The sequence below is a fragment of the Pipistrellus kuhlii genome, unplaced genomic scaffold (assembly GCF_014108245.1).
Source record: "Pipistrellus kuhlii isolate mPipKuh1 unplaced genomic scaffold, mPipKuh1.p scaffold_m20_p_20, whole genome shotgun sequence".
NCBI classification, from domain to species: Eukaryota; Metazoa; Chordata; class Mammalia; order Chiroptera; family Vespertilionidae; genus Pipistrellus; species Pipistrellus kuhlii.
This window is the reverse complement of record NW_023425516.1, coordinates 16,695,592-16,721,020: the sequence shown is the minus strand read 5'-3', so window position 1 is coordinate 16,721,020 and position 25,429 is coordinate 16,695,592. Positions and strand designations below refer to the sequence as shown.

The 25,429-nt window shown below is 48.0% G+C and overlaps 2 protein-coding genes across 5 annotated transcripts; one reads left to right on the top strand and one right to left on the bottom strand.

Annotated features, from left to right (window-relative positions):
* Positions 1–1,937: 1,937 nt before the first annotated feature.
* Positions 1,938–18,804, top strand: USP30 (ubiquitin specific peptidase 30). 3 transcript variants are annotated; one of them, XM_036449065.2, is made up of 13 exons: positions 1,938–2,138; positions 5,665–5,774; positions 7,230–7,412; positions 9,202–9,305; positions 9,561–9,659; positions 10,212–10,254; positions 11,239–11,333; positions 13,669–13,728; positions 14,179–14,265; positions 15,097–15,177; positions 15,272–15,491; positions 16,348–16,468; positions 17,229–18,804. In XM_036449065.2, exons 1-13 carry the CDS (start codon positions 2,056–2,058, stop codon positions 17,488–17,490), a joined length of 1,548 nt encoding a protein of 515 aa, XP_036304958.1. In that variant the 5' UTR covers positions 1,938–2,055; the 3' UTR covers positions 17,491–18,804. The 3 variants fall into 3 exon arrangements, with proteins under 3 accessions (XP_036304958.1, XP_036304957.1, XP_045441592.1); XM_036449064.2 differs by having other exon boundaries at positions 1,940–2,138; positions 10,209–10,254; XM_045585636.1 differs by lacking the exon at positions 5,665–5,774 and having other exon boundaries at positions 1,985–2,138; positions 10,209–10,254.
* ALKBH2 (alkB homolog 2, alpha-ketoglutarate dependent dioxygenase) lies at positions 16,216–25,265 on the bottom strand. 2 transcript variants are annotated; one of them, XM_036449067.2, is made up of 5 exons: positions 24,706–25,259; positions 23,370–23,798; positions 21,571–21,769; positions 19,960–20,278; positions 16,216–16,643 (listed from the first exon to the last, which is right to left on the bottom strand). In XM_036449067.2, the coding sequence occupies exons 2-4, from the start codon at positions 23,644–23,646 to the stop codon at positions 19,972–19,974; spliced, it is 783 nt and encodes a 260-aa protein (XP_036304960.1). In that variant the 5' UTR covers positions 23,647–23,798; positions 24,706–25,259; the 3' UTR covers positions 16,216–16,643; positions 19,960–19,971. The 2 variants fall into 2 exon arrangements, with proteins under 2 accessions (XP_036304960.1, XP_045441595.1); XM_045585639.1 differs by lacking the exons at positions 16,216–16,643; positions 21,571–21,769 and having other exon boundaries at positions 19,700–20,278; positions 24,706–25,265.
* Between the last annotated feature and the right edge of the window lie 164 nt (positions 25,266–25,429).

Sequence of the window (25,429 nt, the reverse complement as noted above, 5' to 3'; positions counted from 1 at the left end):
ACTGGTTAGAGGAGCAGTGAGGGCCAGGCTGGAGGAGATAGTCACGTCATGAGCGTGAAGTACTGTTATTACTCATGTGGCTGCTGTGAGAATTAAATTGAGATAAGGCATGCAAAGTGCTCAGAAAAACTTGTGAGTTGATTAGCTGTGGATACTCTATGTTATTTAAACTAGTCTGCAATGTAGAGTTCTAAGTAGATCTGTGGATGGGATGGCACGGTATTCACTCAAGAGGCTAAAGTAGAGGGTCTCTCCTGGTGGTATGAGTCAGAGGTTGAGCATCGACCCAGGAAATAAGAGGTAACCAGTTTGACTCCTGGTCAGTGCACAAGTCTGGGTTTCGGGTTAATCCCTAGTGGGGGGCATGCAGGAGGCAGCCGGTCAATTAAATTTCTCTCTCATCGTTTCCATAGCTCTATTCCTCTCCCTTCCTCTCTCTCTAAAAATCAACTTTTCAAAACCATTTAAAGTAGAGGTTCTGCAAGAATATTTGCAGAGCCCTTCCTTGGAACTCTCTTCAGGTGGTTATTGAAGTAAAAACTATTTTCATGATAACAGATATTATTTGCCTTTCCCACTCCCATTCACTCATGGTTGTACCCTGGAATTTTCCAGAAGCTACACAAAATTCGATGAGGTCATGGCTCTGATGTCTAATGGAATGTATGCTTTGGTATTCTTGGGCTTAAATTTTTTTTCTCAGTCTTGTTAAGTGGTTTTCCAGGGACTCGGGATGGGTGGAGGAGTTGACTATAATGGGACAGGGGATAATTTGGTGTGGTGTTAGTTACATGACTACATTTGCCCAAAATTCATAGAACTATACACGAAAACTAGGTGACTTTTACTATAGAGTGTACTTCACTTAAAAAAAAAAAAAACACAATAGTTATTTCTTCATTTTAATTTCTAATACTATATAGATATAACCCACATTAACAAAAGCTTTGATAATTTAAAAGATTAAAAACTTAGAGAATCACTGAGCCTAAAGCATTGATTTCTTTACTAAAACAGTTGCCAGTTGTTAGATTTGCAGTTGGGGAAAATGATTCTCTCTGGCTCAAATGCCTTATAAGCCAGGGCAAATTCTCTCTGGCTCAAATGCTTTATAAGTTGCGCTGTCCAATATGGTAGCCACCGGACATGTGTGGCTATCGAGTGGCTGGTCCAAATTGAAATGTACTTCACACACACACAAAATGTAAAATATCTGTAACAATTTTTACATAGAATTGGCATTAGTTTGGTCATATTGGGCCAAGTAAAAAAAATTGTTCATGGTGTTTTTTTTTTCTATTTTTGCTTATTTTATTTGAAAACCGCTATACTTGACGGCCGATCTTGTTTCCATCAATTACAAGCTGTGTCAAAAGACATTACTTCTCTCAAGCTCTTGGGTTTCCTGGGATGTAAAATGCAGATCATGTTCAGGTTGGTGTGAAGGCGGCATGTGAGTGAAATATGCATGTGACATATTTAGCAATACACCTAAGCAAAAAGCAAATTTGGAGGCTATTATTAAAGCCTCGGTTTCTCTATTGATGCCGTCAGAGATGGGCCACATGATCATTCAACAAGGCCCTTCCTCTGCGACTTTAGCAATTCTAAGCACCATAATAACAGGCTGCCCGAGGCCATACTCCGCTTTCGGGAGGGGCCGTCCTCTGCACACCAAAAAAAATAAAAATGACACGGCCTCCCTCCTGGAACAGGGGCATTGGTGTTTATGAACGGAGCCCTGGCAAAACCTGAAAACAAAGCGTGCTCCGGCTGCACGGCTCCTTTAATAACCGACGCCAGGGCCCATTGCCTCCAGGAGGAGGGAGAAAAAAAATAAAAACAGGATGTGGTCCGTCGGCTTTTCCCCTCCGGGTGCGGCTGTTTCCGGTCCTCTCGGGAGCCGGTCCTTCGGTATCCCTTCCCCTGAGGAGCTGGGACTTGCACCGCGGGTTCCGCCGCCACAGGAGCCCTGGGAGACTTCTGTCCGTCAGCGGCGGGGGCGACGGGGGCACCGGGGGCACCGGGCGGCGGCGGGCCTTCCGCGCGGCCGCGATGCTGAGCTCCCGGGCCCGGGAGGCGGTGAGCGCGGCTGACAGGGCCATCCAGCGCTTCCTGCGGACCGGGGCGGCCGTCAGGTGAGCGTGGGGGGGGGGCGGGCCGGGGCGGCCGGGTCCAGAGTCCCCCGCTCGGGCCTCTGGCGGCCTTTGCACGTCCCAGTCAGGGTCCCCGGGTCCGGAGCGAGCATTCTAGAGGCTTCTGCGTCCTGCGGGGTGGGCGGCCCAGGCCCCGAGGCGGGAGGGGGGCGACGGGCCTCCGGGGCCAATGCTGTCTGCACCCCCCAGTTCCGCTGGCGCCCCCAGATTTCATTGGCGACGCCAATGCTGTCTGCGCCCCCTCCCCGGATGCCCCTGCCTCCTCCAGGCCTGTCATGGGCCCCAGAACTTCTGGAAACCCGCGGGGTTGTCAAGGCTTCAGATCTCTCAATGCCCCTCGTCCTCTCAGGCCCCCCAGGTTCCCTTAATCCTTTCAGGATCTCCCTCTTCCTCTCCCCCCCCCCCCCCCCGCATCCTTATGGGTTCCCAGCCATGTCAGGCCCTGGCCTGCCAGGGTTCCCCAGCCTTGTCAAGCTCTCCTCCAGCCCTGCATGGTTCCAATCCTGCAAAATGCCGGGTGCATTCCAGCGCGACCCCCGCCCCCTCCCCCCCCCCCCCCCCCCCGTTCCTGTCAGTCCCTGTCCCAGGTATGCCCGGATCGCGTCTTCTGTCTGGGTCCCCCGTCTTATTAGTAACTAATTGTCTTGCAAGGGGGGGGGGGGTCCCTACACCAGCCAGGACCCCTTTACCTATTAAAGCTCCCAGTTCTGCTAAGGTCCTGCCAGGTCTCCCACCTCCACCACCAGTATTGCCCCCCCTTTTCAGACCCCCTATTTCCCTCCTCTTGTCCACTCTCCACGGGCTCCGGGCTTCAGAGCTGAGCCCTGCTCCCTCCTCAGTCCTGTCCCTGAATGACCGAGACCTGTTGTTCAGGTCAGCCTCCTGCCTCTGGAACTGGAGCAGGTCTAGAGCTTACAGCCGGCCGGGAGCCATCGCTGGCTCTGCGGTGTCCCTCTTCTGAGATGGGAGACGTGTCTTGGGGGGGCCTTGGCCATGACCCTGCAACCAGCCTGAGCTTTTCACTCACAAAACCAGAGCTTTTCACTCGCAAAGCCCATCCTCTCCTCATGCTGTCATTTTGCAGAGAAATGGCGTTTCCAGTTTTCTTTGTCCATGCCCGGCCTGCCCTCCCTGCCAAGCACACGGTCAAGTTCTCTGTCCCACCCCTTCAGTGTCCCTTGTGGGCTTGATGGTGTGAAGCACGGGGATGGCAGCCTGTCAGGCCGAAGTTCAGAGCCCACGGCCTCGCCCTCTTTGACCAAGTTGGCTACTTCTCTTCGTTTCCTCATTTGTAAAAAAGGAGGCGGTAGCCGAAACCGGTTTGGCTCAGTGGTAGAGCGTCGGTCTGCGGACTGAAAGGTCCCAGATTTGATTCCGGTCAAGGGCATGTACATGGGTTGCAAGCACATCCCTGGTAGGGCAGCTGGTCGATGATTCTCTCTCATCGATGTTTCTAGCTATCTAAAATCAATAAAATATATATTTTTTGCTGAAACCGGTTTGGCTCAATAGATAGAGCGTCGGCCTGCAGACTGAAGTGTCCCAGGTTCAAAGGTTCGATTCCAGTCAAGGGCATGTACCTTGGTTGTGGACACATCCCCAGTAGGGGGTGTACAGGAGGCAGCTAATCAATGATTCTCTTTCATCGATGTTTCTAATTCTCTCTCCCTCTCTCCTTCTCTCTGTAAAAAATCAATAAAAATATTTTTAAAAAATAAATAAATAAAAATAAAATCAATAAAATATATATATATTTTTTTAAAAGGAGGCGGGAATGGGACCCCGTTCCATGGAGTTGTTTTGGGGGTGAGCTAAGATGATCACGGTGCCCAACACAGAGCACGCACTGGGAAATGTTAGTGTTTGAAAAGGGGATTTGGCAGCCGATGTGTAAGCGCTTTACCATTTCAATGCCGGTCCTTTTTCATCTTCCCAGGCCTTTGTGAATACTCTTGTTTTGTAAAAGTCAGCACAGCGGTGCCTTCGGAAACTTTAAAAATAACTTTTCTTCTTTTTAAAAAATATTTTTAAATATTTTAAAAATCAATAAAAATATTGCAATCAATATTTTTATTGATTTTAGAGAAGAAGGAAGAGGGAGTGAGCAATAGAAACATCTATGATGAGAGAGAATCATGGATCGGCTGCCTCCTGCAAGTCCCCAAATGGGAATCGAGCCCGCAACCTGCACGTGTACCCTTGACTGGAATCGAACCTACGACCTTTCAGTTCGCAGGCCGATGCTCTATCCACTGAGCCAAACCAGCTAGGGCAGTGGTTGGGCAAACTCATTCGTCAGCAGAGCCAAATATCAACAGTACAATGATTGAAATTTCTTTGGAGAGCCACATTTTTTAAACTTAAACTTCTTCTAATGCTACTTCTTCAAAATAGACTTTCCCAGGCCGTGGTATTTTGTGGAAAAGCCACACTCAAGGGGCCAAAGAGCTGCATGTGGCCCGAGAGCCGAGGTTTGCCGGATACTGATCTAGGCACTCGGGATCTGTCAGTGACTAAATAGACAAAGGTCCCTGCCCTCAGGGATGTAGCGTTCCATCTCAGAGAGACGGGCAGTAAACATAGTGAAGAAGTGAATGTTATGTTAGAAGGTGACAAGCAAAAGTCAGCCTGGGCGAAAGGAGCCAGGAGTGCAGCTTCTGATAGTCAGATGTGGAGGGGAAGTGAAGGAGTGAGCCACGCAGGGGTCTGGGGGAGGAGCTTAGAGAGAGGGGGCAGCAGTGCAAAGGCCCTGAGGCGGGGTGATGGGCAGTGTGCGGGGAGTGAGGGCAGAGGAGGGAAAACCTGGCTTCTCCTCTCAGTGAGATGAGGCTTTTGTGGTCTGACTCAGGTTTTAAATCCTAAAGTCTAAATCTGCTGATTTTCAAGACATAATCCTATGCTATATGTTACTTTATTTATTTTTTTAATATATTGATTTTTTACAGAGAGGAAGGATAGAGGGATAAAGAGTTAGAAACATCGATGACAGAGAGACATCAATCAGCTGCCTCTTGTACACCCCCTACAGGGGATGTGCCCGCAACCAAGGTACATGCCCTTGACCGGAATTGAACCTGGGACCCTTGAGTCAGCAGGCCGATGCTCTATCCACTGAGCTAAACCGGTTTTGGCGCTGTGTTACTTTAGTTTGAAAGTTAGGTATTTGGTGGGCCAGTGGGTGGTTATTATTATTATTATTACTATTATTTTAATATTGATTTCAGAGAGAAAGGGAGGGGGGAGAGAGAGAAAGAGACAGAAGCATCAATGATGAGAAAGAATCATAGATCAGCTGCCTCTTGAACGCCCCCTACTGGAGATGGATCGTGCAGCCCAGACTGAGAATCCACCCATGACCTCCTGGTTCATAGGTGGATGCTCAACCACTGAGCCACACGGGCCAGGAGCCAGTGGATTATGTTGAGGGAATGTCATTTCTTCATATGTCTGTATACACCCAGAATGTGTTTGTGATGAGGGCAGACAGTAAACCGGTTTTCTTTCTCAGGTATAAAGTCATGAAGAACTGGGGTGTCATAGGTGGACTGGCCGCTGCTCTTGCAGCAGGAATATATGTGATTTGGGGTCCCATTACAGAAAGAAAGAAGCGCAGGAAAGGTAAGACTTAGACCTGGCAGCATGGTCTATAGACTTGACCCAAACCCTTATGACCCCAAACAGTACAAAAAGGGAGACCATTTTGGTTCTCTTGTATCTTCAGTTTTTGAACAGTACTTGTTGTTGTTGTTGTTGTTGTTGTTGTTGTTGTTGTTCTTCTTCTTCTTCTTCTTCTTCTTCTTCTTTTCAATATATTTTATTGATTTTTTTACAGAGAGGAAAAGAGAGGGATAGAGAGTTAGAAACATCGACGAGAGAGAATTATTGATTGGCTGCCTCTTGCACACCCCTGCAACCAAGGTACAATACATGCCCTTGATCGGAATCGAACCCGGGACCTTTCAGTCTGCAGGCTGACGCTCTATCCACGGAGCCAAACCGGTTTCGGCTAGTACTTTCTTTTAAACAGAAGTTTGTTTGGGTTTTTTTTGTGTGTGTGTGTTTTGTTTTGTTTTTTTTTGCATCATACTAGTGATGACATTAGGATAATGTTGGTAGTTGTCAGAGAGAGTCCCTAGTATCATCAGTAGCTGAGATCAAAATAGTATTTACCTGCTCCAGATTTTATGCCCTGCAGTAAAAGTGGCTGCATTGCCTAGTGTCCTCATTAATATGGCAATTATGTGTTTTAGTAGCAGAACTGACTAATTATGTACCGCATGTGGGGCTTCGCTGACTAGCTGGTAGTCACTAGTAAATGTTTCAAGTTTCTTCATTCACACAAACGTCTATCTCCTTCTTTGTGAAAATATGCCCTTTTGTAAATGCAGCTCTCCTTCTGTTGGTTAAAAGTCAGCTTTGAGGGGGGCGAATAGATGTAGCAAAATGCTGATCTTGGTTAAATCTGAGGATGGTTACTCAGATTCATTATATTTCCTCTCTTCCTTTGTGCTTGTTTGAGAACTTTCATAATAAAAAGGTGTTGTTGTTGTTTTAATATCAGCAGCAGAGGGAAGTGTGCCAGGTTTTGTTGGTCTCTTTGCAGAAAGACTGACCAGAATTGCTGTCGTGTCTTTCCCACTGATTATAAGAACACAATCATTGTCCCAGGAGCGACAACAGAAGAATTGTTTTCCTCTGTGCTGAGAAACATTGCTTTTTTATCAAAGGAGAGAGAGAGGAGGAGGAAGGGCAAGGGAGACGTTACTATAGGGTTTTGTACACTCAGTGTTAACCAAACTGTACTGGACGCTGCGGTGGGTTTCAAAAGTAACACGGACGGACTGGGACCTGTCCGTCTGTCGCTGCAGCCCCCTGAGGGAGCAGGGCTAGGACAGGGCTCGGCCTGGACAGAATGCCTGGCTCCGGATCTCTGTGGCTGAGAACTTTCTCACATTCAGATTTCAAATCCGAGGCCGAGGTGCAGAAACTCTGGGTCACGTGTGGGAGGGAGTAAGAGGGCGGATCCAAGGTGAAGTGCTGGTCTCTCTCCCCCCGCCCTTCCCTCACTTCCAGGGCTGGTGCCTGGCCTCGTCAACCTGGGGAACACCTGCTTCATGAACTCGCTGCTGCAGGGCTTGTCCGCCTGCCCCGCCTTCATCCGGTGGCTGGAAGAGTTCACCACGCAGTACGCCGGGGACCAGAAGGAGCCCCCCCGACACCAGTATTTATCCCTGACACTGCTGCACCTCCTGAAAGGTATCTAGCTGGGAACGGGGGGGGGGGGGGGCTGTGTGCATTTTCTTTTTTTAATATATTTTATTGATTTTTTTCACAGAGAGGAAGGGAGAGGGATAGAGAGTTAGAAACATCAATGAGAGAGAAACATCGATCAGCTGCCTCTTGCACACCCCCTACTGGGGATGTGCCCACAACCAAGGTACATGCCCTTGACAGGAATCGAACCTGGGACCTTGCAGTCCGCAGGCCGAAGCTGTATCCACTGAGCAAACCGGTTTTGGCACACTGTGCATTTTCAAAGCAGCAGCTCGGTTGATAGACAGAGGGTTAGTATTATAGCCTCTGTGTAGGGAAAGATCATACCGGTCATGATGGGAAAAACCACGAAGAGCCCAACAGATACAAACAGCTCCTTTAAAAATCAAATCAAATATATCACCACCTGTTCTAAAAATGATCAGTTTAGTAACAGATTTCTAGGGAAGATGAAAACCCTTTGTTACATAACCGTTTTGATTATCGAATACCCTGGTTTCAAAAACAATGAAGTGTTGTTTTTTTAAGTATGTTAGCCTAGGAAGGAAGGAAAATAACACAAATTGTATTTCGATAGATAAAAAGTGTATCTGACACTCAAATATGCATCTTAACTGACATGAAATAACAGCGAAGTACCCTGGGTTGTTGGTGTCGTTTTTTTGTTTTTGTTTTGCCTGTCAGCAAGGATTGAAAAACAAATCCACGGTCATGACCGGCTGTGGGATGACATGTTCCTGCACACTGCTGAGGAGGGAGGGGACCTTTCAGGAAGCGCTTTGGTTGTCTTGCTGAATGTTCCACAATTAGACTTAGCAGTGCCTTGTCTGGAAGCCTGGCTTAAGGAAACAGTTAGAAATGTAGAATAATGTGGCTCAGTGGACAGAGCGTCGGCCTGCGGACTGAAAGGTCCCGGGTTCGATTCCGGTCAAAGGCACGTACCTTGGTTGCGGGCACATCCCCAGTAGGGGGCGTGCAAGAGGCAGCTGATCGATGACTCTCTCATTGGTGTTTCTAACTCTCTATCCCTCTCTCCTCTTCTCTGTAAAAAATCAATAAAAAATATATTTTTAAAAAAACATTTCTTGTAATACTAGTTTGATTAACTCCTTTTGTTTTTTCTTGTCTGGGAAACCCTTTTTCTCCTTGTATGCTGTATGCTAAATGATAGCCTTGCTGGATAGAGTAATCTTCATCGTAGGTCTTTGCTTTTCATCACTTTGAATATTTCGTGCCACTCTCTTATTGGCCTGCAAGCCCAGTATACTTTTATTTTTATTAGGTTTGATTCTATTTAGGATTAAAAAGTAAACAACTCAGCAGGCTGCTACTTGTAGCTTGATTTCTTTGCAGTGATAATGAGAAACTCACATGCAGACAAGTACAAGTGAAGGCCATGGGAGAGGAATTAAGCACTGAATGTGGGGTTGGACGAGATGAGTGGTTAAGGATCCCCTGAGTTAAAATCATTTTATTCAGTAAGAATCTGCAACAATACATTTATTTATATTGATGATAATTCAAGTAAGTCACTAAAAAGCAATTGCTTTATTTAAATGCTGCAGCCTTATGAAAAGTCACATTCATTCAACAAACACCACGCGCCTCATAGTGTACTAAGGTTACAAGGAAGAATGAAGGAAGAGATATGACTCCAAGGTGAATTTTACAAATTTAAGTTCATTAGCTTTGGTATGTTGTGCGGTGCAGGTTTTCTGGCTAGCTGTTAGGCTGATGAATGTAATGATTACGTGACCATCTCTGTTTCCAGCTCTCTCCTGCCAAGAAGTGACAGATGACGAGGCCTTGGATGCAAGCTGCCTGTTGGACGTCTTAAGGATGTACCGCTGGCAGATCTCTTCTTTCGAAGAGCAGGTGAACACAACATTCAAAACAGCTTTATGTTTAGAGCCTCCTTCCCACCAGTGAGCTCTCCGTCTGGGGAGGGTCTTCATTGAGAAAATGGCCAGGAGGGAACTGTTTTCATTAAAGGAGCTGGGCCCTGAGAAGGTGGACAGCAAACCCTGCCCACGTTAGCCGGAGGGGGCTGCCTGGCGGGCCACACGGGGGTGGTCCTGATGCTGACCCCGGCCTCCTCGGGCCTCTGAAGAACGCTTTGCCCTTTGGCAGGATGCTCATGAGCTATTCCACGTCATCACCTCGTCGTTGGAAGATGAGCGGGACCGCCAGCCCCGGGTCACGCATTTGTTCGACGTGCATTCCCTGGAGGTAAGCCATGAAGGTTTCCAATGCACTGCATGTGGTTCGTGCACGTGTCACAGGTGAAGGGACCATGGGTATAATCTTCGTACAAGTTTAAGCTCACAGTCAGACTCAGGAACCATCGGCAGTGGGGTGGGGCCGGGAGAGGGTCTTTGCAGGCAGTGACCAGGAAGACTTCAAAATAATTCCTGGCTGCAGTTTGTGTTGGCTTGGAAAAGGAGAAAAATCCATGTCCCCCCTTTTTTATACAGGGGGACACAGAGCCCTGGGAATGCTAAGTGAGTCTTCGTGTCCCTGAACCATTATAAAAGTTAACGGGTACCGGGGGGGGGAATATTCCCGAGAGAGGGACTGTGTTCTGATCGCATCTGATGAAGGAATAGGCACAGTGGCCAATCAGAGGGCGTGATCCAGGCTGCAGGCTGCTTCCAGAAATCTTTGGGAAAAGCTGGTTTCGTGGTGCAGTCAGCACAGAAGCTGGTGAGGTTGGCAGTGGGCCGAGGGGGAGAAAAGGGTTGCAGGAGGGTCTCCAGTCTGTTTCTCTTTCCCTTACAGCAGCAGCCGGAAGTCACTCCCACACAGATAACCTGCCGCACAAGAGGTAGTCATTGTCCACTGAACTGCAACACATAAGATGGGTACTTTCTGGATATGACAACCATTTGCTCATTTACATTTTTTTTTTTTTCTGGTGACATCCAGCTTGAACTGTGTGTACTCCCAAAGGATTTTGTGTTTTGGAAACAGCTGTAAATGGTTCCCTCTGTGAACATCTTGAATTATTCCTTCCCATCTTAGCCTGCTCAGTTTCCTCCAACGGACTTATTTCAACTACAAGAGAGGGTTTTATTTTGACCTTCTTTTAAAATATATATATATATATTTTTTTTTTTTTTAATTGACTTCAGAGAGAAAGGGAGAGGGAGAGATAGAAACATCAATGATGAGAGAGAATCATTGATCAGCTGCCTCCTGCACGCCCCCTATGGAGAATAGAGCCTGCAGTCCTGGCTTGTACCCCAACAGGGAATCAAACCATGACCTGCTGGTTCGCAGGTTGAGGCTCAGCCACCGAGCCAGGCTCTTTTTACCTTGCTGAAGTGATCCTGTGAGGAACTCAGTAAGCTGAAACCATGTTCTCAGCATTTCTACCTTGGCCGGCTTACTACAAATGATCACAGTCCTCCTTAGAAGGGAGAGATAGAAAAATCAATGATGAGAGAGAATCATTGATCAGCTGCCTCCTGCAAGTCCCACACAGGATCGAGCCCACAACCTGGGCATGTTCTCTGACCGGGATCAGGATCGAACCTTTGACCTCTGGTTCATAGGTTGATGCTCGACCACTGAGCCACGCTGGTGGGGCAAGGCTTTCACAGTTTGATTCCTGGTCAGGGCACATGCCTGGGTTTTGGGCTTGATTCCCAGTAGGGGGTGTGCAGGAGGCAGCCGATCAGTGATTCTGATCATTGATGTTTCTATCTCTCCCTCTCCCTCCCTCTCTGAAATCAATTAAACATATTTTAAAAAATAATCAAGATAAATAAAAAGGAGGTGGCAGATCCAAAGATGTTTTGTGTTGCAGGGTCACCTCATCCCACATCCAATCACTGGAAATCTCAGCATCCTTTTCATGGGAGACTTACTAGTAACATGGTCTGCAAACACTGTGAGCACCAGGTAAATACGACGCCAGTGCTTTGTATTTTCTCGCGATGTTTTCTTTTAAGTTAAGATTCGTGAAGGGTCAGAAGAAGAATGTGGACTATCGTTGGTATATGCTGTTTGTGATTGCCTGTGGACAGACTGCCCCGCTGCGGTCAGTACTACCCTGTTTCCCCGAAAATAAGACAGTGTCTTCTATTAATTTTTTCTCCCAAAGTTGCGCTAGGTCTTATTTCCAGGAGATGTCTTATCTTTCCACGCGCTAGGTCTTATTTTCGGAGGATGTCTTATTTTCGGGGAAACACAGTAACATGGTCACTGATCTTCAGGAGGCATCTTCTGAGCCAAGAGCCTCAGAACCCCTGTGGGTTGCAAGAATTCAGGTCCTGAGTTTGGGTCTATACTGATGGTGGACACAGCAGTTTCTAGGACTGTTGTTTTGTTTTTTGCTTTTGAGGTTTTAAATTTTTTTTTTTTTTACTTGGAAACTTTCCAAGTAAATACAGAAATAGAGAATTGTACAACTATCACCTCAAACAATTTTAGGATATTTTCATTATCATCCACCCTCCAAAAAACCTGGATCTATTATAGCAGTTACTCCCCATTTCTTTTTCTCTCTCCCCTCCCCTCTGCCTTCTTCTCTCTCTAAAATCAATAATGGGTGAGGATTAAAAAAAGGTCCATAACTTAAAATTCTTATGTCTTAAATATATTTTAATCTATAACTTTCCCATTTATCTTTTACTTTTTATTGCATTTTATTTGTATTTTGATACTTTTGTAAGTGGGATTTTAAAACCTTTTTCTAATATATGGAAATTCAATTGTATATTGACCTTCTATCTTGCGTTCTTGTAAAAACTAATTTATTGATTCCAGAAGTTTTGTTGTAGATTCCTTAGAATACTTTTTAGATTTTGTTGTAATTTCTCTGTTGGCTTTTAGCTGTCCTTTTTAAGTTTGGGGGGGGGGGTTATGATGAAATCATGCAATTTTAAGCATTTAGAGATAATATAATATTGCATAGGAAATTTATAAATATAGTTCTAGTCCGCATCCTTTGTATGTTATTTTTGTCATATATCACAGATCCCATAATACTGACATACTTTTTGCTTTACATAGTTAAATATATTTAAAAGAAAAAACAAAACAAAATAGTTTTACATTTGCTATTTTCAGTTTTCTTCAGCCCTTTCTGTAGACCCAAGAATATTTGATGGTTTTTCCATTCAGCCTAAAAGGATTCCTTCATCATTTCTTGCAGATCTATTGGCAACAATTTTACTTAGATTTAATTTGTATGAAAATGTTTTTCGTTTGCCTTTTTTTTTTTTTTTAAGAATAGTTTTGCTGGGTATAGAATTTGGGGTTGCTGTTGTTTCAGTTTCATTTGGTTTATTTTAAATTCATCCCTTTATAGGCATTGTTGTCTTCTGACATGCATTTTTTTCTAATGCAGAGTCAGCATCAGTCATTTCATCCCTTTGTGTAGAAAGTGTCGCTTTTTCTCTGGCTGTTTACAAGATTTCCGCTTCATTTTGGGGGTTTCAGTAGTTTGCCCATTCAGTGCATAAACACCATTTTCTTTGTATTTGTTTAGAGTTTGCTGCATTTCTTGAATCTGTGTCTTTGTTTTTCACCAAATTTGTACATTGTTTTAGGGAGACCTTCAGACAAAAAGCCACACAATGCAAATCTCACCCACGGAGCTCCTATTTTTCCAAGACATGACTTCTCTTCCATTTCTGCCTGCTTTTGCTAGCTCTCCAGTCATTCCTATAGTTTTGTTTTGTTTGGATACAGATTCTACAATTGTTATCTCAGGGAAGTTCATCTAATCAAGCTACTCTGTCATCACCAAATGCGGGAACTCTTACCCTATTTTAGCATGTTTTTTTTTTCATGTTTGTAATAAAACACACATCTTTCCACATAATCACACATTCTTATACTACTCTATTTTTAATGTAGTATTCCACTCCATGGACATGATTGAATTTATTTAATCATTCTGTAGAAATTTCAGTGATCACATTTTGCCATGATCAATAATGCTCTGATGAGCATCTTTGTAGTTATGTCCATGATTACTTCCTTAAGATAAAACCCCAAAATTTCTGGGTCAGCCATGTCATCTTAGTGTTTCAAAGCTGTTTAGTGTTATTGTATTTTGTGTTTACAAGGTTGTTTTCAGTAGAATTTGCTTCTGGGTAAGTACATTATGTTTCATTATGTTAGTGTTGAACTTCTAAATATTAAACTTCAATAAACATGTATTTTCCCTTCTATAAAGTTTTGAACTGAACTCCAGCCCTTTCTGGGTTTTCTGCAATCTTTGTTTCAGAGTCCTGTTCGATTCGATACCTTTGATAGCCTTTCACTAAGTATTCCAGCTGGCACCTGGGTATGTACTGACCTGTGGTTCCTTTGGGGTCTGCTTCGGGGACATTTGAGTCTGAAAGGGTTTTGGGGCATTTTGTGTAGCTCAGGGGCCATGGGTTCCTCAGATCTGTGATTGGTTGAACCTGTCTTAGTTTTAATGTCTTTAGTACCATGACCCGATTTGTGGGGAGAGGAGGTGGACGGTTTGCAGAAATTTTGACTTTTATTTTAAAAATATACACACATTAATCTCAAGTTCAAAAATATCTAAAACAGCGTGGGAGTCCATCATCATCTGCAGCATTATGTCCTCATACCCTGGACTCCCTCGCGGTAGCCAGTCTAGGGTGCCGTGAGCTCCGTGTTTGTTCAGAAGGCAGCCGGTTGTGTCTGTGATGCTTTTTTTTTGCCGTTCACCATGTCAGTAGCTCCCCTTTGAATTGTGACGAAGCGTCGTCTTCTTGTGCCGTAGGGTCATCCCCTGACCCTGGACCACTGCCTTCACCACTTCATCTCGTCAGAATCAGTGCGGGATGTTGTATGTGACAACTGCACAAAGGTAGGCCTTCAGCCCCGAACGTCGTCTCCCCCGTGGTCTGTGTGCCCCGATAGACGCCTCTCACCCCATTGGCCCCGGGATCCTTCCCGCCACTGCCATTCCCACCTCAGGTTGGGTTCCTGGCAGCTGATGGAGCACGTCTCTCTCCCTGATGAGTTTGGTTTTATCCACCAAATATTGAAAGAAGTTAGATACCATGGTTTGAGATTGGACATGCCCTCTCCGGTTCGCTAGAATCCCCTCCATTCCTACTTGTCTCACACCCGCCTTACCTGTGCCACCTGCCTAACTCCCTAAGCAACTGAATTAAGAGGGACTATGTGGAACAGATTTTTAAAAAAAAAATATATATATATATATATATTTTATTGATTTTTACAGAGAGGAAGGGAGAGGGAAAGAGAGTTAGAAACATCAATGAAAGAGAAACATCAATCAGCTGCCTCCTGCACAACCCCCAATGGGGATGTGCCCACAACCAAGATACATGCCCCCTACCGGATTTGAACCTGGGACCCTTCAGTCCGCAGGCCGGCGCTCCATCCATTGAGCCAAACCGGTTTCGGCTGGAACAGAGTTTTTAAAGACAACAGAATAGGTTAAATGCCAGTCTCAGAGCTTCTTTTTATTTTATTTCTCCTGCCTCCACGGTCGCTGGTACTTAAGAAATAAAACACTGACAACCCACAAGTAGTTGGGCAGCTGAGTTCATTTCAGCAGGTAGTAGTCAAGTGCCAGCTGAATGCAGGTGTAAACACCCACCTGATGGCAGCTCTCCAGAGATGTCCTTTTAAGAATTTCAGCCAATGGACGCGGTTTCTTCTATTCCAGATTGAAGCCAAAGGGACGTTGAACGGGGAGAAGGTGGAGCACCAGAGGACCACTTTCGTTAAGCAGCTAAAACTGGGGAAGGTGAGCCCACGCCGCACACCTTGTTGGCTCTGCTTTCGAGGCCTCTCAGGGCCCCCTCCCCACACTCAGCACTTCTGGTTTCTCCCGCCCGCAGCTCCCTCAGTGTCTGTGCATCCACCTGCAGCGGCTGAGCTGGTCCAGCCACGGCACGCCCCTGAAGCGGCATGAGCACGTGCAGTTCAATGAGTTCCTGATGATGGACATCTACAAGTACCGCCTCCTCGGACATAAGCCCGGCCAGCACAGCCCCAAACTGAAGGAGAAGGCGGGGCCTGCACTGGAACTGCAGGACGGGCCGGCCGCCCCCAAAGCAGGTGTGTGGCCGAGGAGCTGACGCAGCGCAGAGAAAAGGGGTTTGGCATCACTAGCTTCTGGGGCTTTCTGCCTTGAAGGCTTGTCCAGTGGTTGCTGAAATTCTTGAAAACAGCAGGTTTGGGGCTGGAGGGATAAGGTTTCTTAAAAGAAAAAAGTTAAAATTATATAGTAATGAGAGGTATAGTTTTTGTTGCTGTTTTTAATTGATTTCAGAGAGGAAGAGAGAGAGAGAGAGAGAGGAACATCGGAGATGAGAAAGAATCATTGATCAGCTGCCTCCTGCACGCCCTGTATTTAAAAATTAAATACATGAATGAATAAATAAAAACTATCACAGTTGAAAAAAATATAGGAAGAAAAGCTTAAGATTTCTGTCTGGTCTTTTGACTGTAAGCAGTAATTGGTTCACATATCATTCCAGTGAATTTCTTCTTCTTTTTTAATTTTAAATAAATATTGATTTCAGAGAGTCAGAGAGGCAGGGAGAGGGAGAGAGCAATGGAAACATCAATGATGCGAGGGAATCATTGATTGACTGCCTCCTACAGGCCCCACACTGCTGATTGAGCCCACAACCTGGGCAAGTGCCCTGACCGGGAATTAAACCGTGACCTTCTGGTTCATAGGTCGACACTCAACCACTGAGCCATGCGGTCAAGCTTTTCTTTTTTCTAAATGCTTTTCCTGTTGGTGTTAAAACAGGGACAAAAGGCAGGAAGCTTGACAGTAACAAAAAGAAATACTATGTGTATTTTCTTTGTCGGGTAGTTACATTTCAGCATAATAAAAAACCATGTTTTGCTTACCCACACCCGTTGCTAATTGTTAACTGCCTCGGGCCTTTTTCTCTTGCAGGTCTGAATCAGCCAGGGGGCCCCAAAGCCCAAATTTTTATGAATGGTGCCTGCTCCCCGTCTTTGTTGCCCACCCTGCCAGCCCCAATGCCCTTCCCCCTCCCGGTGGTTCCGGACTACAGGTGAGTGGCTCTCCACCGGCAGCCTTCCCCGTTGGGGGCTGCTGGTTTTCTGGGATTTTCCAAAATTAGCTCCTCACGAAGTGAATGAATGACAGTGTGAGGTGGCTGTCCTTCATTGTAAGGTGGAACTTCACTATTATGCATTCCTGTTTATTTTTGTCCGAAATGGAAGTCACTATAAATATAAGAATTATAAAATTTAAATATGTGTTATGTGTATGTGTGCATGCGTTTGTGAGTGCATGTAGGAAAAGCATAAGGCAGAAAATTTTTAATATCTTGGGCCACTACCTAGACCACCAGTTAAGTCCTTAATGTCTTCCACTCTGTAATGTGTGTGAGGGCTCTCATATAATCACTCAGAGAATGGACATCGTGCCAGTAAATATAGGCCTGTATTTTTAAAAATATATTTTATTGATTTTTTTTTTTTTACAGAAAGGAAGAGACAGGGATAGAGAGTCAGAAACATTGATGAGAGAGAAACATCGATCAGCTGCCTCCTGCACACCCCGTACTGGGGATGTGCCCGCAACCAAGGTACATGCCCTTGACCGGAGTCGAACCTGGGACCTTTCAGTCCGCAGGCCGACGCTCTATCCACTGAGCCAAACCGGCTTCGGCATAGGCCTGTATTTTAACGGCTGTGTAGCATCCCCTTGTACGGATGTACCATTGTACCAGCCCCCTCTCGTTGAATATCTAGGATTGGTCTACTTTTTGCTTTTGTAAACCGCTGGCATTTGTTCCCACCGGCCAGCTCCTCCACGTACCTCTTCCGGCTGATGGCAGTCGTCGTCCACCACGGAGACATGCACTCGGGACACTTCGTGACTTACCGGCGGTCGCCCCCTTCGGCCAAGAACCCCCTCTCCACCAGCAACCAGTGGCTGTGGGTCTCCGACGACACTGTCCGCAAGGCCAGCCTGCAGGAGGTCCTGTCCTCCAGCGCCTACCTGCTCTTCTACGAACGCGTGCTCTCCAAGATGCACCAGAGTCGGGAGTACAAGTCCGAGGAGTGACTGTGCCCGGCCCCAGAGCTGGACCTGAGGGCCCTGCCCACGCCGTAGGGAAAAGGACGGAGCCAGGCCGCTCGCGTGCGGTGTGCAGGCAGCCCCCCGAGAGTCCTCCCGCCTCCTTGTGCGTCCTAAGGGCAGGTTCCCCGGGAGCAGGTGGCCCCAGTGCCAGCCGGTCCGCCCTGAGCCGCTCTAGTGTGCACCGGAAGGCATCCTCGTCATGTCAGCAGAGCACTCGTATGTCTAGAGCATCTGTGTGCTCGCCCGATGCAGGTGATTAAAAGAGATCGAACTCCAGAGACATCGTTGTTATATCCTGATAACGCTAGGTGTTCTCAGAGGGGCGTTAACCCTGTCCAATCCTCTGAGGTCTCGGCACAGATCTTTTATCTTTAATAAGCAGGCCCATCCAGAAATGGCCGACTGGAGTGCGTGAAATGATCGAAGGCAACAATGAAGAAGGAAAAGTGCCTTTCACTGCTTCCGGTTGCTTTTGTGGCCTGTCCGTTCTGGAAAACACTCTTTCTCTAAGGGTCGTAGCAACAGTCTTGGGAAAGCTCTCTCCCAGGTTTCCCGGTGGCTGGCTGGAGGACAGGGAAGGGATGCCCACAGAACACCTGCCTTTCCGTTTGTACGTCTTTTTCTAGCCTCCCGCTCCTTCGTATCCAGCGCAAGCGCATCTGCCAAATCTGCCCCTCGGGGACCCCGTTCACGGCCGCGTCGGTGCTAGTGACCGGCTCACTCATTGCTTTTACCTTCAGGATGGGACCGGGCGGGCTGATCATCCCACGTGGACAGCCAGGCCTGAGCGGTGTGGGCTCCCCTGCCGACCCCTCTGCTCTGGAGAAGACACCTTTCTCACCCAGAGGCCCCGTTCGGACCGTTATTCTCTCCTATTTATTTATTGCTGGGGCGGAGCTCGCCAGACTTCCAGGTGGGGCCGGGGGCCGGGTAAGAAGACAGCCCTGCCTGGATGTGAGAGCCTGACCCGGAAGGAAAAGCACTGACCCCGGGGCTGCCGTCTCCACGGACCCGTTTCCTCTTCCTAAAGTGAAGGGTTAGACTCGGTGACCATCCAAGGCCAGGCTTGTCCACAAAGAAAAGAAGTCTAAGTTATTTTTTAAACACAGAACTACAGCTGACAATAACAGTAGTGTCCTTCTGTTAAAGGTCCATGTTTTAAACCATCTGTCCCCAGCAGCCTTACACAGAGACACCACGGGGAGCATGCTCTTCCCTCTTCAGGTAAGTGGCATGAACACAGACCAGGCCGAGGGCATTTTGATGACACAGGAGTATGTTAGCGAGATTTATGTATTTTCAAAGAAGACAAAGGATACCAAATTCGTGTGGACTCTTCAGAGAGAAGACCTGGAATCGGACCTGCCCAATTGGCCGCCTGAGGTAAGTCTAAGAGCCGCCCTTCCTCCGGTGGGGGCAAGCAGGCGGACCCTTCTAGAAGATGCCTCGGTGTCAGCTAAAAGCTCAAGAGGCCACGCTGCCACCAGGCCCAGCTCGCACCTGGAGGACTCAGACACTGGACTCTCGTACCCAATAGCACAGACTGTGAAGGCTCTCAAGGTCCTGGCTGGCGGGGTGAGGGGCAGCTGGAAGCGTCTGGTCGAGCCACTCACTGCTGCTCCCCCTCACCCCCCCACCCCCCACCCCAATTCCGTGGCAGAGCCTGGCTTTGATGTTGAAACGAGCGTGCATACCCGTGTTACCCGAGGCTGGTGGGACAAACACCCCATCGTGTGACCTTAGACCGCACTGCACACCTGTCGCTTTGAGTAGCTACTGCTCCTCTCTGAAGTCTCTGCCGTTACAGAGAGATGCCGGGCACGGAAGGGCTCATCCTTTGAACGCGTCCTAAGCAGATTGTTGGTCAGAGGCCACGGTTGTAAATGATACCGTGCAGTCTCTCAACCTGACTTTCTCGTTTTGTAAATTACCAGGCGTTACGCAGCGGCCAAATAATCTTATTTCTAGTTTTAAGTTATTTACAAAACAGCTTCTTTTTGCAAAAAAATCTTAAGCTAAAGTAGTCGTTTCTGCCACATTAACTGCTGATTTATGTACTTGCTAAAGACACCTTTTGTATCTGCTCTGTATTATAGCAATAAAAGAATCATTTTCAGGAAAAAAATAAATCAACTGGTATTCTTTCATAATTTATTTTTTAAATCCTCACCCAAGGACATTTTCGTTGGTTTGGAGAGAGTGGGGCAGGGAGGATGAGAGAAACATCGATCGGTTGCCTTCTACACTTGCCCTGACCATGCACCCAGCTGGAGCCAGAGATCAAAACCGCAATCCATCCATGTGCTCTGGCCAGGATCGAACCTGGGACCTTTCCGTGTATGGAAGTACGCTCCTGCCGACTGAGCCAAGAATAACCTTTCCTTTCCCTGTTGGTAAAGGCTATGCCAGCTCCATCCTCGAGCAGAGAGGCAAGGAGACAACAGAAGTACTAACGGAAAAATATTTTCACTTCCTAGTAGGCAGGATTTTGCGAAAGGTCAGGTTGACGCGCGGAGCCAGGACCTTCTTGCGGACGGGGAGGCTGTGATACCAGTGAGCGTTGGTCGGGTGGTTCATCATCAGTAAACTCCCGTGGGCCAGCGGCAGCCTGACCGCCTCCAGCCTCCGGGAGCGGCTCCTCCCGCGAGCGTCTTTGTGCCGGAAGAGGAAGTCCCTGCAGGCCCCAAAGGAGACGGAGGCGATGGGGCTCCCAGGAGCCAGCTCTCGTTCGTCATCTCGGTGTTCCCCGATGTGGTCGCAGCCGTCCTTGTACCTGGGATGAGGAAGCGGGCACAGCTCACGGCACAGCTCGCTCCTGCGTGCCAGCACTGGGCATCCTCATTTCTCACCCTGTGAACAGCTGCTCCCAGCATGCCGGTTTCTTACCTGGTCCCACAGGTGAGCCACGCCTAGAGCTTTCTCACTGGGTTACCCAGTCCCTGTCAGTCACGTGCTTGAAAATTCAACAACCAATAGAAACCAAAACATGTTTTCTAGTTCTCCTGGTTCACATATGTAAACCTTTATCATGAAAAGATCTCTCCCGCCGGGACCAGTTTGGCTCAGTGGATAAAGCGTCGGCCTGTGGACTGAAAGGTCCCGGGTTCGATTCCGGGCAAGGGCATGTACCTTGGTTGCGGGCACATCCCCAGTAGGGGGTGTGCAAGAGGCAGCTGATCGATGATTCTCTCTCATCGATGTTTCTAACTCTCTATCCCTCTCTCTTCCTCTCTGTGAAAAATCAATAAAATATATTTAAAAAAAAAAAAAGAAAAAAAAGAAAAGAAAGAAAGAAAAGATCTCTCCCTGCCCCGCCAGAGTTTAGAGTGTCAGCTCTTGCACGGAAAGGTTGCAGGTTCGATTCCTGGTCAAGGGCACATAACCTAGGTTACAGGTTCAATTCCCAGTCCCGTCAGGCACATGCAGGAGGCAACCATTTGATGTGTCTCTCTCACATCAATGTTTCTCCCTCTCTTCTCTTGCCCTCCCTCCATTCCACTCACTCTAAAAATCAATGGGAAACAATATCCTCGGGTGAGGATTAACAACAAAAAAAGTCTCTCCCTACACCTAGATAAAATCCATATTCCTTCCACCGGGACTGGGCAGTGTCTGGGGACGTTTCGGTTGCCATGACTACGGAGGGTTGCTACTGGCATCTAGTGGGCGGAGGTCAGGGACTCTGCTCTCAACTTCCTACAATGTATAGGACCGTCCACACCGCAGAATTACCCGGCCCCCCAAAAACATCCTGTGAGAAACCCTGCCCTGAACCCAGACCCCTTCCTGCTGCCCATTCTTGGTCAAGTCAGCCAGACACTGATCAGCGTCTGACAGGATCTCATTCAGCTGTTCATCAGTGAGTCACCCCTCCCTTCCCCTGAGGCAGGAGCTCCAGGAAGACTGGCTGCTCATGCCACTCGGCCACCCACAGCCCTGGTGCACTAAGGGGTTACCCGTGGTGCCAAGGAATCAAATATGGAGGAAGCCTAACCTCTCCCTCCTGGAAGAGGCAGAGATTGGTAAAAGTCAGTGCCGGGGCCTAAAACAAGAGTAAAGTGTCACCTGTTAACGAGCACGAAGTTGAAGGTGTGCCCAGTCACCGAAGAGACACGGTCTCGGACCCGCTCCAGCACCGGGACCCAGGGTTTGGGGGACAGAGTGAGGCCGGAAAACGTGTAGGTCAGCCCGGCGTCGCCGTACGTCGCCTGCTTCCTGGGCACGCTGTGCCACTTGCCAAACACCTGCACCTTGGCCAGCGCACCTGTGCAGACGAAGCATGCAGCTCAGAGAACGGGCAGGGGGTGCCTGCACACTCACTACCTGAGTATTCAGGATAATTTTAAAAAGACACGGAATGATATTAGAGAGAAGGAAGGAGAGAGGGGTGGGGGGAGAGAGAGAGATTTGTTGTTCCACTTACTTATGAATTCATTGGTTGGTTCTTGTATGTGGTCTGGCTCAGGATCGAACCCGAAACCTCAGCGTATCAGGACAAAGCTCTAACCCCGTGGTCGGCAAACTCATTAGTCCACAGAGCCAAATATCAACAGTAAGACGATTGAAATTTCTTTGGAGAGCCAAATTTTTTTAAACTTAAACTTCTTCTAACACCACTTCTTCAACATAGACTCGCTCAGGCCGTGGTATTTTGTGGAAGAGCCACACTCAAGGGCCCAAAGAGCACCAAGTGGCCTGCGAGCCGCAGTTTGCCGACCACGGCTCTAACCAACTCAGCTACCCAGCCAGGGCAGGAATGACTTAATAACCTGACCAAGGACCCCTCCTCAAAAGTCCTTGTGGCTTGCCCAAAGTTTTCATTTAAGAACAGTGATTCTTGCCTAGCTGGCGGGGCTCATTGGTTGAGTATGGAACTAGGACCCAGGAGGTCATGGTTTGAGTCCTGGTCAGGGCACATGGCAGGGTTGTGTTCAATCTGCAGTGTGGGGCATGCAGGAATCAGCCAATCAATGGTTCTCTCTCTCTCTTTCCCTTCCTCTCTGAAATCAATGAAAATATATTTTTTTAAAAACAAACAAAAACAGTGAATCTTGTCCTGCACTTAGAGAAAATGGTCCTAGTCCGATTATTTTAAGAACACCATAACTTAATCGCCTTGACTACAGTAGGAACAGAAGAAAGAGGCCGAGATGTGAGCGAGATAAAGTTAGGGGTGATACACGTGGGGGTGATTTTGCCCACTGTGGAGACCAAGGGTCTAGGGCCCCCTGAAAGGTGGGGCTCACACAGCTTAGTCTGTAGGCTGGGGCCCCCAGTGGGCTTTCCTGTGCCTCCTCGTGCTCTGCCACCTTGCTGGTTCTCAATGTGAGGTACCCCACTGCCTCTATAAGACTTGACAATGCAGACACTGGTCTGTGGGGCGGGGCCCAGCCACCGGAGTTAACACAAACAAAGGAGTCCTCTGGTGATGCTGGGAGCACTGCATGATTACCGGCCATTTGCCTTCTCTCCCGGGCCAGTGGTCCCCAGCCCTGGCTGCAGGTTGGATTCACCGGAAAACACTGATGCTCAGGCTCGCCTCCAGCTACTCTGATTCCACTGATCTCGGTCAGAACTCAGTATCTTTTTCTTTTTTCAACTTCCCCAGCTGATTCTCCCAGTGGAGATTCACTCTAGCTGTCTGTCAGCTCCCCCGTGGGCAGGCAATCCTGTTTTTTGTTTTTGTTTTAAGTTTTCACCCCAAGCACCTCGAGAGGATCTTGGCCCACAAGGGGCCCAGAGAAAGTGTCAAATCAATTAACAAACTCATCAGCAATTAATGGCTCCTGAGTTCCGATTTCTCTAAACATGGACTCGTTCTATTGAACAAGCCTTCCACACACAGCCTGCAGTCCTCTGCTTACCTGTAAAATACTCCACTTCTCGCTCCAACTCTTGGAAAATCTCGTCCGCCTCGGCTTTGCCAAACAGGACTGTGTAATCGCAGTCCAGGCCCTCAGACCGAATGCGTCGCCAGCTGAGGCCCGCCAAGCCAGTGCCATTCCCGGGGCTTTCTGTCCTGGGCCTTTTCCTGGTGCTTTCCTCGTCTTCTCCCGACTCGGCTGAGCCTGCTCCTGTCTGCTCCTGCTCCCTCTTTCCCACAGGGCTCCCCAGAGCCCTCTTCTCCAGGAATCTGTCCATCCTGTCTCCACAGAGCAAAGACCTGGGAGTCAGTGGTGGGGCACGGCCCAGGCTCTGTCCCAGATGCAAAAATGAGCTCTACGGCAAAGTGATCCAAGCAGCATTCCTCCTTGCTGTCTTCAGATTGTCATTGGAAAGTTTAACGCCAAGTGCTAGGAAGGAAGTAGGTGGTTAAAGCTGCGATGATCTGGTCTAGCCCAGGGTCTCGCACACCTGGCCATGCTGGAATCAGCTGGCTAGCTTGCAAAAAAAAAACCCAAATGCCTGCACTCCTCCCGCAAGCACCTGAAGGTTTTTTAAAATAAACTTTTATTGATTTCAGAGAGGAAGGGAGAGGGAGAGAGCGATAGAGACATCAATGATGGGAGAAAAGCAGTGATCGGCTGCCTCCTGCAAGCCTCTCACTGGGGATGGAGCCTGGAATCCCTGCATGTGCCCTGACCCGGAATGGAACGGTGGCCTCCTCACTCATAGGTCAAAGCTCAACCACTGAGCCAGTTGTCTGGGCAGGCACCAGTATTTTTATAGACAAGCCCCCCCACCCCCACCGCCCCCAATTCACACTGTACAGGCAAATTTACAGATGGGGAAGTAACACTAGGAGAACGTAAGGGGCTTGCCTGCCACAAAGTCTTCAGAAAAGCAGTGTGTCTATCTTCCTTTCACCCTAGCCGCCTGCCCTGCCCACACCAGTATTAAAATAAAGTGATACTAAAATACTGAACTAAAATAAACAAGTATAGTGATCCTCAAGTGGATAGGATTTTTTTTTTCTTTCTCTTACTGATTTCAGAGAGGGAGAGGGAGAGATGGAAACATCAATGATGAGAGAGAATCATTGATTGGCTGCCTCCTGCACGCGCCCCCCCCCCCCCCACTAGGGACTGAGCGGGCAACCCCGGCAGTGCCCTAGACGGGGGACCCTTCAGTCCGCAAGCCCAGGCTCTATCCACTGAGCCAAACCGGCTAGGGCTGGCTATGATTCTTAATCTACGTATAAACAGTTCAACGTGATCCATAGGCAAGTACTGGAATTCTGATAAGAAATAACCGTAACACCTGCGTGAAGTGGGGTGACTAGTGTTCTCTTTAAAATCTCAGCATCTGCGCAGCGTCCGAACCCCCTCAAACACGGTAGATGAGGGGGGGGTGGGGGAGAAAACACTCACCCAGGACCGCAGCAGTACTTCCGGGTGGATTTCGAGGAGCAAGCTGGGAAATGCAGGCAGAGCTGCCAAACAAGGCCGGGGGCGGCCTCCGAGCGCCACCTGTTGGCCTCCTGGGCGTGTTGCAAGTACTGTCCGGCCGTGTTTTTTGAGTTTAGAATCTGCTCCATGACTGTTGAGGATCCTCCTGTGGTTAGGGAGCTGTTACTGGGTGCACCTCTCCTGGGGACTCACCTGGGAGCCCGACAGGGAGTTAGTTGCTGTGTGGGTAAATGATTTTATATTATGAGCTCCTCTCTTACCCTTCAAGCTCCTTGTTCTAAGCACTGAAACACATCTGTTAAGAAGAATACAGTCCCTGCCCTCACTCAGGTTATATTTTGGCACTGCAGACAGAAATAAACAAGGAAAGAATACACAGGATAATCTTCGGTAAAACAGAAGCTGTAAATAGAGTGACCCAGACTGGGACCTGAAGCTTCCAAGTAGGGAATGCTGCCTGCAAGGGTGTGAATGCCACACGACCAACAAGCTGGTCATGTTCCAGTGAACGCCGAGACCCAGACTCAGCCATGCCACCCTCGTAGGGGCTGTCAGAGAGGGAAGCAGCCTGGCCA

Bases quoted from the DNA above. Each gene is read 5' to 3' on its own strand.
- USP30 (XM_036449064.2), top strand. From the start codon at position 2,056: ATGCTGAGCTCCCGGGCCCGGGAGGCGGTGAGCGCGGCTGACAGGGCC. The intron at 7,413-9,201 runs GTATCTAGCTGG...CTCTGTTTCCAG, and splicing joins ACTGCTGCACCTCCTGAAAG to CTCTCTCCTGCCAAGAAGTG. The intron at 9,306-9,560 runs GTGAACACAACA...GCCCTTTGGCAG, and splicing joins TCTCTTCTTTCGAAGAGCAG to GATGCTCATGAGCTATTCCA.
- ALKBH2 (XM_036449067.2), bottom strand. From the start codon at position 23,646: ATGGACAGATTCCTGGAGAAGAGGGCTCTGGGGAGCCCTGTGGGAAAG. The intron at 21,770-23,369 runs GTAAGCAGAGGA...TCGTCTGCACAG, and splicing joins AGAAGTGGAGTATTTTACAG to GTGCGCTGGCCAAGGTGCAG. The intron at 20,279-21,570 runs GTGACACTTTAC...TCCTCATCCCAG, and splicing joins AACTTCGTGCTCGTTAACAG to GTACAAGGACGGCTGCGACC.